The sequence below is a fragment of the Clavelina lepadiformis genome, chromosome 1 (genome assembly GCF_947623445.1).
Source record: "Clavelina lepadiformis chromosome 1, kaClaLepa1.1, whole genome shotgun sequence".
NCBI lineage: Eukaryota > Metazoa > Chordata > Ascidiacea > Aplousobranchia > Clavelinidae > Clavelina > Clavelina lepadiformis.
In genome coordinates, this window is record NC_135240.1 from 3,525,254 (window position 1) to 3,539,030 (window position 13,777).

General features: G+C 40.9%; 1 protein-coding gene across 1 annotated transcript; it reads right to left on the bottom strand.

Moving 5' to 3' along the window:
• Nucleotides 1–209: 209 nt before the first annotated feature.
• On the bottom strand, nt 210–7,967 carry LOC143448640 (transcription factor COE3-like). The gene is made up of 12 exons (XM_076948458.1): nt 7,888–7,967; nt 6,612–6,765; nt 6,303–6,366; nt 5,164–5,219; nt 5,001–5,074; nt 4,812–4,880; nt 3,448–3,529; nt 3,176–3,296; nt 1,749–1,837; nt 1,437–1,674; nt 977–1,204; nt 210–427 (listed from the first exon to the last, which is right to left on the bottom strand). The coding sequence occupies exons 1-12, from the start codon at nt 7,965–7,967 to the stop codon at nt 210–212; spliced, it is 1,473 nt and encodes a 490-aa protein (XP_076804573.1).
• Nucleotides 7,968–13,777: the final 5,810 nt, after the last annotated feature.

The window sequence follows — 13,777 nt, forward strand, 5'->3', positions numbered from 1 at the left end:
AAGAAGGTCGAGACGCGTATGCGAAACACTATTATACCAATATTGTAGAACAAAACGGAAAAAGTGAAATAATTGAAATCGCAAACTGAATTTAACCGTGTCAGGGTTGTCTTATTAACTAAATCAAGCAAAAATTCAGAGGCAAAAAAACGAAAAGTGCCCAAAAAAGAAAGAAAATAGATATAGATATATTTATAACCATAAAACGTTTAATGGACGTATACCGTGTAAGTATCGCTTACATCTAAATCGTCACATTTCAGGTTGAATCGTCTGTGGGTTGAATCGTCCGGGGTTGAGTCGTCTGTGGGTTGAATGGTCTGCGGGTTGAATTGTCTGTGGGTTGAACTTGAATCGTCTGGAGTTGAGTCGTCTGTGGGTTGAACTTGAATCGTCCGGAGTTGAGTCGTCTGTGGGTTGAATCGACCTGGAACCAGTACTAACTTATTTGATGAAAGTGGAACGCTATTTCAGTCAACACAAACTACTACTATGTTGATAAACTATGAGCTGTAGCTACCAACTCAGATCAAAGCACGTGTTGCTTTTTAATTGCGCTAATTACGTGAGGATTTAAAGCAATGTTGTGTCGATTTAATTGCGGTGATACCTCCATTCTTGCTTTTTTAACACCCTCGTATACCTTTACAATTATTAACAAGAGCTTTGGGGTATGGTCGAGGAAAAAAGTTTATTGCATTTCGTGAAGTTGTTTAAGTTTTTTTTTTCCTTTTTTTTTGCTTTTTACAGAGCGGCTTAGAACACATTAAATTTTTCATTTTGCACCGGACGCAACATGTAAGTTATTGTTTCAATTTAAAAGTTTTCCTTTCATGTTGGCATGCAATGTCACAGCAAAGCACCCTACTCGATGACGTGGCCTTATGGCCCTAACTCACTCACATTCATGTACTGCATACCGGGTTAATTAGCATCGAACAGGAGGTAGAAACCACAAAGTGCCAGCTGTACTCACTTCCGGTTCCACTGACCAGTCCCGAAGACGGATTTTCCATGTTTGTAAAAGACGGGGTAGAGGCTGGGTAGCAACTGAACGACGGGGGACAATTGTACGGAGATGGCACAACGAGGGCCACTGTAGTCGGCCAGACCATGCTTCCCACGCCCCAATTTCCGCTGTTCGGCGTCCTTTGTGGTGAATATCCCCTATTGCTGGGTGAAACGCCTTTACCTCTTGTATAACCTGTAAAGTTCACTCAATGCTGACATGCCGCTTATTTTTGAATGTCAACTCAAATAGATCCATGATGGCTTTTGCAAAACGGCTGTGCCCAGGAACAAAACAATATTAAGTTTATTATTAGAAATACCAACAAATGTTAGCAACTAATTAAGTTAAAGAACTAGTATTTCGTGATACGCAACAAGCTTATTCTAGATCTAAAAATTTACGAGTCTTAACAAACATATCCAACCTGAATCGCTTGCATCGTAGCGATCGGAAATTCCCCCAAACTGAGTTGCGTAACCGTTCATAGCAACGGCTGCCATGGCGGTTGAGTGAGGAACGAAGCTGCCCGTATCTCCCGGATGCGTAGTCAAGTGTGAAGGGGGCGGAGCAACGCTTCCTGGAGGAGAAATTTGAGGATGAGCGTTGTACTGCCGAGTGAAGGACGCCTCCATGAAGTCTGCCGCTCTCTTAAGGACAACTTCCTGTCGGAGAAGCGTTTTTGGTTGTTTTTGCTTGTTTTGTTTTCGGAAAACTATATCAAAATTCGGTAACTTACTTTTGAAAGGCGATCGGGGTCACCCTCGTACCTCGGTACCGTCTTTAACAAACGTTGAAAACAACGATCCAATGTTGCATCATTGAGAGCTAAAAAAACAATTAGATATTTAACCAGAAGCTTGTAAGTAGGCTGCCAAGTGAAATTTATTTCACAATAGGAAGGGCTTGGATAACTACTTGAAATTTACCATTTCAAGTAGCATTCAGCATTTAAATTTCAAGTAGCCTTTTAAAAAAGCAACCAACGCCGCGTAACGATTAATAATATCCGAGCCGCACTGTATTAACATTTGGAGACCAATTCAAACCGTGACAAATTTTATTGCATGGGACAAAATGCAAAACTCTAGACTCAAAATGTCGTTTTGCCTTCGATCTGTTCGGTCCGGTCCCGTCTGTGACGCCCATATAGCTGAGTTTGCGTTAATTGTCATAAAGATAGGTAAGGTTAAAAAATCTGCAAGCTTGTACGAATACTGGCTTGGTTCAATTTTGGTGAAAATCAACCCCATGGGGCACATTTCGATAATTTATAGACTTCGATCGCGGTTGAAGGTCGATTGGGGTCGTACTGGTTCAGTAGGTTTCACCAGTATAAAAAACTGAGTGCAGAACTAGGTTATACTTTCTTCTAAAAGGCGTCAGTGGAAATTATTAAAGCACATTTTACGAATTCGAAGTAATAATAAAATCTGCCAAATCAAAATTTAATTCTTTTCCAGTTTAAAGATCTCTCGATTTCGTCATTTTCAAGAACCGCTCTTTAGTCATCGTTTAACTTTAAAAGTAATTCATCAAGTTTACAGGGGGAGGGCAACAAAAAATAATTGTTTTGCTATAACTAGACCGCTTTGCAGAAACCTATCAGCGCAATATTATTTTCAAGTTTCTAGGACAATAGCAATGAGAAGGCACTCATCGATTTGAAACGAACTGAAATAACTTTGAATGACACGCGCATGTGGAAAAGATAATCCGGTCGGGTAAAATTATCGGTCGGCTCTGAAATTAACCGCTTTGATGACCGGGGTTCCTGACAGCAACTGTTGGTCTTTCTTTGGAAAGCTGCACATTTTTTACGAAAAAGCGTAACTTTTTTCCCTTCGAAACAATTGCCTTTTCATTTCGGTAATAAGACCCGGGTAGGCTTAAACTGAAATCTCTAAGCTTAAATCATATTTCATTCCCCTTGGGTACAATGCAGGCCCCTAGGTGCACAGATAGTATATGAATAATATTCAGAGCATATAGTTGTTGAGGAATTCGATCCTGTTTTTAAAGCTCCTGTTTTTAATAACTTCGAAATTTATAGAAATCCCAAAAGTTTCTTTTCTGTGTTGGTTAAAAGCTGATCACACAGAGTCGAAACAGTGACGTTTGAGTCATTATTTGGGCAATAAATTTAATTGACAGCAAGCCGCTTACAGCCACAGGGGTCATTTTTCCGGGATCTTCTACCATGCTTTGAACTGTTATGGACGAACATGTTTTGTGACGTTCCCAACACCACCTGATTATCGACATGAACCGTTGTGGAAACGGCAACCTAAAGTAAACAAAGTGACCGGAATTGCAATCCTGTTGGCCATAGATCATCTATATAACCGAACTTTTAAGAACATACATACAAGAAAGAAAATATATGCGAATTGTATAGTAAAGAAAACTCGGAAAGAAAATTTTGATTTAAAACTTACCCGAAAATTTCGCATATTCCACGGCTTGCCAGCGTTTTTCATGCAACTTTGATTGCATTTCAAAAAAAAATTCAAGTAATACCTGAAAAACATTTTACTGGTATCATAGTGCGCTAAACTTCCACTTGCAAAGAGTGAGTAACTATTGGTTGCCGAAGACACATTACGTAAACAGCATGACTCAGATTGTCAGGCAACTAATCGAAAATGACTGTGGCATGGTCAAACGTCAATATGCCTCATCTTCTATGGAATCTATGCAATAATAATAAGACCAATATAATGGCATTAGGCTGATCACGCAAGCTTGCATAAGTTAATGTGAACAGCTGCCATGCTTCAAATGCATGTCATCCAAAAATACACTTCGACTTTGAAGACATACAGCCGCGATGCTACGAAGTATTGATTTTTCTAGGCTACAACGACTTGCAGATTCCCGACAAAGAACGATCTGTGTTGTCTTGATTATCGATCTCCGAGCAGATTTAATTAACATAAGGCTGGGTGAATGACAAAAACTTCCTAAAAAACGCAAGCTAAAACTGTAGATAAAAAACGAATAACAGAAACGCGAACAACTTGAACAAAAACGCGAAGCTAAACTGTAAAATATGGTAACCACCGTATTTAGCCAAAAATCAACAACTGCATTGAAATGAACAAATGCTTTTGCGAGGAAAAATCCGTTATCAACGCTTCTGAAGTGGCGCTTCTCTGTCACCGTAAACGTTGGTGATTTAAATTGCTGAAAAATATTTTTTAGCTTTTCATATAATTGAAAACAACCGCCAACTTCGTTAAAAAATATCAAAAAGCTGATCAGCGAAAACAAGCCGATTACTTTGTGTCAGAGCCTTTCAAAAATCGTGACAATAAAAAATGATTAATTTAGAAGGGTGAGCCGTTACTTTATACCTATAGCCTAATGTGTTTAAATTTGTCCAAAAACGCACAAGCAGACAACAGGCCATTATTTGTTACGCTCATTAACTTTATAGTTGGCAGATACCATATGCTACTTTCGCTGCAGAAACCATCAGAGAAACATGCAAGGCGCTGTGTTCTTGGACTGTATATTGGAGATGCATTACTTTAAGGGCGCATTAAGACATTTTAAAGTAATTATTTCGCCTTCTGACTTCCTAACTTTCTCCACTTAAACTTGCTTTCAATTTCTCGTTTATTGCAGGATCCCAAAAGTACGGGCATCTTCGCTGAAATGCCATATCCTTTTTGTGTTAATGCAGATTGGAAATAACATGCGAGAGTTGCAATTTTTATAAGCAAGTCAATATTAATTATACATGCGACAATGTGTTTGTTTTTGCATTTGCTTAATATATAAACCATACTTGACAAACCTCTCAAAAATGAAGGGGTCTGACGGAAATTTGTCTCTGTTTCCGCAACTTTTCTTGTCGCAGCACCGACTGTAAATTAACGTCTTTTAATTTTAATCTTTACATCTTTTTACCAATCTCCATACGTAACTGAAAAATCGTGTGTAAATAAGCGTTTGAGTCAAATAATTTAATAACCAAAAGTTTCACCTGCACAAGATTTCGTGGGTTAGTAAAACTCTTCGCATTTCGGGGTTCTTGTCTTGGCCTTCGTATGGAATAGCCTAAACGAAAAAATATTTTCAAAAGTATCAACTATACAAGAGTCTCAGAAAATTAAACTCAGAGTCCATCACAGTTATTTCCACTTTACCTTCTCATTGGAGGCATCTACGAGGCGAATGTAAATACTCTGTTCCATTCGTATACCTAAAACATACTGTCATTGTTCTAATTACTCTTGCGGTTCTTATTATTTCTACATATAGGCTACATATGTAAGCTTTAGGTCTTCGTGACCTAAGATATGCACCTTCTCTTAGGTAACACATATGTAATAAGCTTTAGGTCTAGACTCTAGAGTAAGGCGAGAAAGGCGGTTGCCGTTTAGAAAGCGAATTAGAAACCGAAAAACTTGGAAGAAACGCACGGGGTAAATTGTTTTTTGAAATAAAAGTGTGCATCTCAGAATGTGCATAAAGTCAATTTTTTTCGGGGCGCCATACCCCCAGAACCCCTAGGAAAGATTGCATCATTACATCTCCCGTAATTTCGGGGCCACAAAATCAAGTCGCGCCATATTTCGCTTCTCCTTCACTCTATATAAGCTCCTTTAATTTGCAAACCGAAAGATAATAATTCCAGGAGCGGATGACAAGCGGTTGCAGAGAAGTGCAGCTAAAGATTTGAATAAAGCATGGCCGCCAAAAACGTTTACAGAGTGAAATAAAACTTACATTACAGTATCATGCTGCTTAACTGCATATTCTATTCATGCCAGAGATTAATAAGCTATTAGCAGCGAAATTGATCAAAATTTGTACGTGCGAATATCACTGTACATATTTCTCGGAAATTCAGAGACTGTCAAGAAAGTGTTATCACGTATTGGCAGCGTACGGTGTGCAGAGAGCAAGTGTGAAGACTTATGTCGAGTAATCTTGAGAAAAGAGTCAGAGGAGGTCTCGCGATCGATAGGTGGGCGACATCAGTAATTTTAGGTGGCATCCAATCAAGACATGGATCGCACTTGCTCGAAAGCGGACTTTCGTTACTTCTGGGACCTTGTTTCGATTCCTAAACTTGTTATTTAGGACAACATAGCAAATTGGCAATAAATGATTCTTAATGAATTTATTATCTCCTGTCGTTGATCGCGGGTCAAAATTTGGAATAGATGTTTCGAGAGAGACACGCGTTAATTGGAACCCGTAGAAATGCGAGTATAGCGCATTGTTTACTAATTGCGGCCGCAAACCAATGCAATAATGAACAAATAATCAAATATCTCACCGTTCTGATATACAAGTTGTAATTTGTAATGCACTCCATTGTTTTTTTTCTGGCCGGAAACTTCCTAAAAATATTGGAATACTGTAAAATACTTTAAGTAAAAAAAAACTACTTTAGCGAAATAGAAATACAGCAGAGGACGACGATCATAACCTTTTCTTTTAATCGTTCACTTGGTACACGCTGATATATATAAGCTAAGGAAGGAAGACTCAAAATTTTAACAGAAAAATAATAAAAATGATAAAGTAAAAATAACTGTACGTTTTTGAGTTGTTTTTCTTAAATTAAAAGTAATAAAAAAACTACCGTTTCATTTTCCACAAAACCAACAAATGCGCTATTTTCTATTTCCACAAGTTGCCCATTTAGATCATGGAACGTCAGGATGAAGTGAAAGAAGTTGGTTTTACGCAACTTACTAGGCGGCTGTTTTTGGAAATGTGCTTCCCGAAGCCCGACCCTGCAAAAAGAAAAATATTTCAGAAAATCCCAAATTCCAAGCGAACAGACATATAAGAAAGACCGACTATAGCACCCTTTACTCATGACTTGTTCATGTTGACATATTTGGTCGCGTTTTTAACTAACAAAATGGCCGCCGTAATTGGCTACGCGAAATACGTCTACTTAAAACTTTACGCTCTTTTTAAAATTTTTACCAAATCAAAATATATTGCAAGACTCAAATAAAAACTCACAAAAAACGGTGTGTCTCATATTTCTAGCGCAAAAGAAATTATTTCTCGTTAGTAGCCAACAACGTTGCTAACATTGCGCTGTCATAAAAACTATTCAAGCTCTTTTTGCTAAAAAACCTTGCGTCTGCGTCAAAACTTTGCAAAAGCTTGTATTTTTAATTCGATTTTCCTCTGCTCTTTAACTTAACAGTGCATGAGAAGAAACGCAAATCTGATTTCGAAATCGATCTATTGATTTCGGTTGCATGCTTGCGTGAATACAGCCTCATGTTTGACTTTGCCTTGCTCAAAACTTAAAGATAAAACGTTACAATTCTCGCCTTGTTTACGTTTGAGAATAATATCAGTCGGCCGGTATGTCCCAATGCACCACTGCTAATTGTGCATCAATAGAAAGGTCCTCGCCCGGCGGGATAACACGGTGTGCTCGAGAACAACCTTGAAAATATTTAGGTAATTATTACCACAGTTGATGAAAAGATTGATGGTAGCTTTGCTGCGGGCGCTGAGATTTACTGAGTATAAAAACGTGGGTATTACGCTCAGAAATATGTTCTAAGATATATTTTTTGTCTAAAAAACATTCTCGTCGTTAAAGTTTTACAAGAACTTAAAAAAGAATTCCCATTCTGAACGTGATTCAAAATTACCAGAATCATTGACTGCAAATACGGATAAAAATTCCAAACTGGGTGCAAAAGTTCACAAATTCAATCGCGCGACAGAAGCGTGATTTCTTGAAAATAAATTACCAATTCGTTTGGTTGACAAATCATCAAAAGAAAATTGGAAAAACAAAAAGCCACCCGCTGGCCTTACTCCGGTGTGATCTTTACCAACCGATACCATAAGTGTTTTAATAAATGTTTCTGAACCGAACCTACTGGTTATACCTTGGCATTGTGTCCACCAGGCTGGTCTGAATCCAACCCCTGGCTGGTGAGGCAATTTGTTGACTGGACATCGCGGCGGATGTTATTCTTGATGTTTATTCTCAGAGAACCTGAATCTTGCACAAGTATCTCAGTTATAGTCTGCGTGTGTAACGTGCTATATTTGACTCTGCAATTTTGAAAAGATTATCGCATAAATTAAAATGAAATTAAATTGAATGAAATAATAAATATTATTAATAATAATGATCATATTTCCACAAACGTGGAAAAAATACTGAATTTCTATACTATTATAAATATATGGACTGAAATAGCCTGGGCTAAACTCGTTCAGAAACTTGTGTAGCCTTTAGTTCCAGAGCTGCAAGTTTTCCTAATTCAAAATGTGATTTTCATTATTTAACTATCATGTATTTCTATAGACCCACTCGGGAAATATATCTAAATCTAATCAACTTTTGTGTATTCCCGATGCGACCTTCGCAAGTTGCTCTCAAGATAGTGCCTGCACTTCGTATCGTCTCAAAACTACCGCACTGGGATTCAAGGGCAATCATGAAAGTTATTGCACCTAGCCGATGTAGCCTCGTTCTAACTGAGTATTGATGTGTCCATCGAGACACGCTACAGTTTTGAAACTACATGTACATCGGGGGGAAAAAAGAGAAAAGCTATGAGGAAGGCTTATAGTGGCTGTGGGATGGCCAAATTGGTTCGCGAACGTTTTATCTCTCTTTTTTGCTGTTCGTTCCATCGGTTGCCAATTTTTAAGAAGTCCTGTGACTCATTCAGAGAACCTACTTCTCCTGTTTATAAACGCTCATTAGTATACAGGGCAACATGATGCAACGTCACGAGACCAGGTACTTTAGATTTTAAATTACATTTGGTTGTTTACAAAATGACCGATTGGTTGAATTCACAATACTGGTGCGCTTAGTAGCATTCAAATGTGTACAAGTGAATGTAGATGACGTTATGCCCTTCTACATAAATCGAAATAGTTTTATAAATAAAGTGTTTGGATAATTTCAATTCGTGGAACACAACAACGACTAGGTTTGTACGATTATATACTCGCTATTAATAAATAATAAAATAAATAATAACTATAACCTTTATGATAACGCTCTCATTGTCATTCACAATTTGTTGTCAATCGCCATTTTGTGAGGTACACTGGTATAATAACTGGTATAATAATATATTATGAATACATAAAGGAAATATTTTAAGTCTATTTTAAGTTAAGTTTAATTGGAAACTTTTCAAACAAACTAGGTCATTCCAGCTACCAAACCAGCACTTATGCTTGCAGCAATCGCAAAACTTACCAAGTAAACATTTTTATTTTGCTCTAGTTTATTCTGTTAAAACATTATTGGCCGAAATATGAAAATATTTTTAATTAACTTTTCCGGCAAAATTGGTTGAAAAATAACCTTCCTATAAAATTAAACATTGTAATGTGGTTTTCATGCAACAGGTATATCACCATTTTTGAAAAAATACGAAGCAAATTTAAAATACATTACAATTGGCAATTGGCATCAAAAAGTCTTAACCCTAACCCAGAATAAGGCGTCCAAATATACCACATTTATTTTGCACATACACACTTAATTATCATTCAAAGAACGCCGAATCAGTTCCCGGACTTTGTCCTGCAACTGTTTCGGCGTTTTGGAAAATTCTTTGCATTTGGGGAGGTTTCCATCTGCAAGAGCCGTTTTAGCATAATGCGTTGTTATTCCCTTCTTCGTACCAATATACCATGAGAAAAATTGTTTAACTTCAAACGATTCATCCGTAGAAAACTGTCGCCGAGATTTCTGTTAAAAACAGTAAGTTTTAGAAATTAATAATAAAATCATTGAAAATAGATTACCGTATACATAATTATTCCAGGCACATGCATTTTCACGTTTTACTGTTACATTAGCGATACAAATGAAAAAAAAGCTTAACTACGACTTACCACAACTGTAACTTTTTTTTAATTCTTCTTTAATTTCGACAATCGATGTGGATTTAATGGCTAAATTTATCAAAATGCAGTTCAATTTATAAAAGAGTACTTAATAAAACCTAAACTTGTGAGCTTTTCCCCTGGCTTCCGCTTGAGGAATTATATAAAACATGTAAAAATAGATATTAAATATGTAAACTTATATGCAATATAAAAGAATAAACAAAAATTGTTAGAATACTACTTACCGAGAAACTATAACGATCGAAAGTAGCTTTCTCTTTTCTCTTTCAAGAGGGTTTTGGAGCTGAGCTGGGGCTATTCCAATCTCCCGATATAAGAATAAGTGTAGTAGCGTCAGAAGCGGGTAGGTCGCCCAAAAACAGCCACTATGTGGTGTACAGTTTACACCATAACAAAAGAACGCAAAAAAATATTTCCCCACGGTTAACCGTCAGAGAACATGGCAATTAAAGCCATCAGTGAGCATGGCAATTAGTTTCTTTAAGATAAGCAAAATCGGCAAACTATAGCTATCACACGTAATACCAGATTGTGAGAGATATTTGCCAAAGGTTATAATAAACCCTTGACAAGCACGAAAAAGTGACAACTGGTCAACAAAACACTAGGTCGAACTAATTTTAATTCAAATTCCAGCGATAGTACATGATGCATGGATTGTAGGGCAATATAGGCTAGACGTCAAACTCAATTTACCCTTTGTAGCAGTGATTCTAAAACTGTGTGCCGCGGCACACCAGTGTGCCACCACAGATTCTCAGGTGTGCCGCTAATCTTTGTGGAATTTTGGAAAAAAACTGTATAAATATTTAAATTAAGGCACGCAAACAAGCCTATGTGACTTAAAAGCGCTCTAACTTCTTCAATAGCTGATAAATAAGCACAGGTCCATCCAAAAGGCACATAAATCGCATTAACATAAATAAATTTTGTGTTATTAACATAAACCATCGCATTAACAATAATGAAAATAAATTTTTTAAAGCTACTTCTCTTCTCTGGTAAGTGTGCTGCGAGCGTTTTATAATTTTTCGAGTGTGCCACAAGCTTAAATAGTTTGGGAACCACTGCTTTGTAGGCTTGAATGATTTCCGGAGAATGATTAAGCGGTGTCAATTCTTCTTCTTCTTCGTTTGAGCGCTTCTTCCTTCCAGACTAGATCTTCGGGCATGACGTCATCTGCCATTTGATTGTATCCTCGTCTAGTCTTTTCAGACCAAGCACACCACGTGGGGGCCGATGGATTGGGCAGGCATTGATCACATGGTCTGCTGTCTGCTCTGTGGCACCACACTCGCATCCTGGTGAGGGAGCCAGTCCCCATTTGTGCATGTCTGAACGAAAGCGTCCGACGCCGGTGCGCAAGCGGTTGAGCCTGACCCAAGCAGTTCTTGCGAGGGACATTCCCGGTGATTTGGGTCGGCGTCGGTTATGAAGTCACAGAGCCTGAAGGAGTTGTTGTGCCACTCTGTGCTCCACATGTGGTTCGTCCAGTGCGCCGCACTTAGTCCAAGGTCTTCTGCGCTACTGAGTAGCTGTTGTGCGGCCGGCACAAAGGGGTGTCTTGATTTCAGTCGCTGCTTTCCAGGTGGTGGTCGCTGGGGTGGGGTATGGGGACGATGTTTAGGGTCCAAAGCGCGGCGGGCGAGAGAAATCATGGCTCCTTTGCGGCGAAGCTCAGCAGGTTGGATGCCTGCAAGGATCGGTAGGTAGTCCGTTGGAGTGGGACGCAGGCAACCAGTCACAATACGCAGCGCGTCGTTGATGGCGGTGTTGATATGGCGGGTATGGGAGCTACGACACCACACTGGTGCGCAGTACTCGGCGGTGGAGTGGACAAGTGCCAGGGTGGCTGTGCGGAGGGTTTTTGCGCCGGCCCCCCAACCTGAGCCCGCCAGCCGCCTTAGGAGTGCGACGCGCGCAGATAGTTTATTGCGCAATAACTCCAAGTGTCGACGATACGTGAGTGCCCTGTCCAAGGTCACGCCGAGGTAAGTGGGCTCGGCTCTGTAGGGCAGGGTTTCCCCATCAATAGTGATGTTTATCTCACGCTGTGCTTCTTTGTTGTTGAGGTGGAAGACCGCCGACACTGTCTTTGCCTTGCTGAGCTGCAGCTTCCATTTCTGGAGATATGCTGTTAGTGTTTGCATGTCTTGGCTAAGGTGCCTCTCCATCGACTGCCAGTCTCCGGCAGAATGCAGGAGTGCCACGTCGTCTGCATAGGCATACTTCCTGGAGGTGGTGCTGGGCAGATCGTAGGTGTATGTGTTGAACAGGAGGGGAGCCAAGATGGAGCCCTGTGGGACGCCGTTTCTGAGTCGGCGTAGTCTACTTCGTGGGCCGCTGCCGGTGGTGAGGGTGAAACTACGGTTTTGTACAAGTTCCATGGTCATGCGGACCATGTGCCTGTCAGGAAGTAGACGGAGTAGTTTGCAGGTGAGACCGGTATGTCACACGGTGTCATAGGCAGCCGTGAGATCAACAAACACGGCGCCGGCCTTCTTCTTAGCTGAGAAGCTGTCCTCGATGTCTTGGGTCATAAGTGTGACCTGGTCTACGGTTGATCTTCCGTGTCGGAAGCCAGCGTGTTCACGAGGGAGCTGTGGGTCTATTATCGGTTCGACACGGGTGTAGATGAGTCTTTCGAGGATCTTGAAGGGGATGCAGAGCAAGGAGATGGGACGGTAGCTCTTTGGATCCCCTGGGGGCTTCTTCGGCTTAGGGACTGCAACCACGAGGGCTCTTCTCCAGATTTTAGGGATGCGCAGGTGGCGCATGCAGCAGGAAAGGAAGTCTTTTAACCAGGACTTCAGGGCGGGAGCAGCATGGAGTATTAGTTCCGGACATAGATGGTCAAGGCCCGGAGCTTTACCTGGCTTTATGTGCTGGAGGGCGGCGACGAATTCTTCAATAGTGAAGTCGCCGGAGATATTGTCTGCGTGTGATGTTGGCACCTTCCAGAGGTCCGTCATTTCCTGAAGGACGGACCTGTCTGATTCACGGTCTCTCGTTTTAAACGTCCCGTTCTTCACAAGTTGTGTCGCGATGGCATTAGGCGAGACAGGGCATTGTTGACAAGATCCTCGTGACCTGCCAGTGAGATTGTTCAATGTGCTCCATGCTGTGCGGCTAGAGTGTGTGAAGTCGATTGACTCGACAGCCTCCGTCCAGCGGAGCTTCCTCTTTTGATCAAGCCTTTCTATTAAGACTGTGGCTGATGTGTTGGTGTCGTCACCCTTAGTGGCGTCAAGGAAGTCGCAGTAGAGGCTTTGGCACTCCTCATCCCAGCACGGAATGTAGATCTTCCGACGGCCGCGGGGGATGGATTTTTTTCCGCAGATGTTATTGCGTCGCAGAGGTCCTGGTAGGCTTCGTCCACGTGGATGGTGTGTGGCGGAGGGAGACGCTTCGCGGCTTTTTTTGTATGGAAGCCGTAGCGTTTCCAGTCGGCCTTTCTGAAGTTCCAACGCTTAACCCGCTTGCTCGGAACAGGCACTGCGAGTTTGGGGGCCGTGACAAGCGAGGGTCGATGTTGGGACCTTGGGAACTTCTCTAACACGCGTCTGTGCGGGTGTCGACAATCGGAGCCCATACTTGCGAAAGCCAGGTCTGGGTTTGTACCACTGTTCCAACGCCCGGAGAAGAAGCTAGCAGCACCTTTAGGATCGTGTAGTAGGGTGAGGTTGTTATTGGCTGTGCAGGTAGCCAGGCTTTCTCCATCGTTGTTGGTTGTTTTGTAGCCCCAGTCCGTGTGGTGGCTATTGAAGTCACCAATGTAGAGGCTGGGGTGGGGGAACACTGGTATGGCTGATGGTGTAAGTCGCAAGGGTGGGGGCTTGTAGATATTGATGATCTTGTAGCCTGTTATGTCTACACAAAGCCACT

Excerpts from the sequence above, each read along its gene's own strand:
- LOC143448640 (XM_076948458.1), bottom strand. The coding sequence starts at position 7,967 with ATGTCCAGTCAACAAATTGCCTCACCAGCCAGGGGTTGGATTCAGACC. Across the intron at positions 3,530-4,811 it reads GACCCCTTCATTTTTGAGAG|GTATTACTTGAATTTTTTTT; the intron begins GTTTGTCAAGTA and ends AATGTTTTTCAG. Across the intron at positions 1,675-1,748 it reads ACCCCGATCGCCTTTCAAAA|GAAGTTGTCCTTAAGAGAGC; the intron begins GTAAGTTACCGA and ends CTTCTCCGACAG.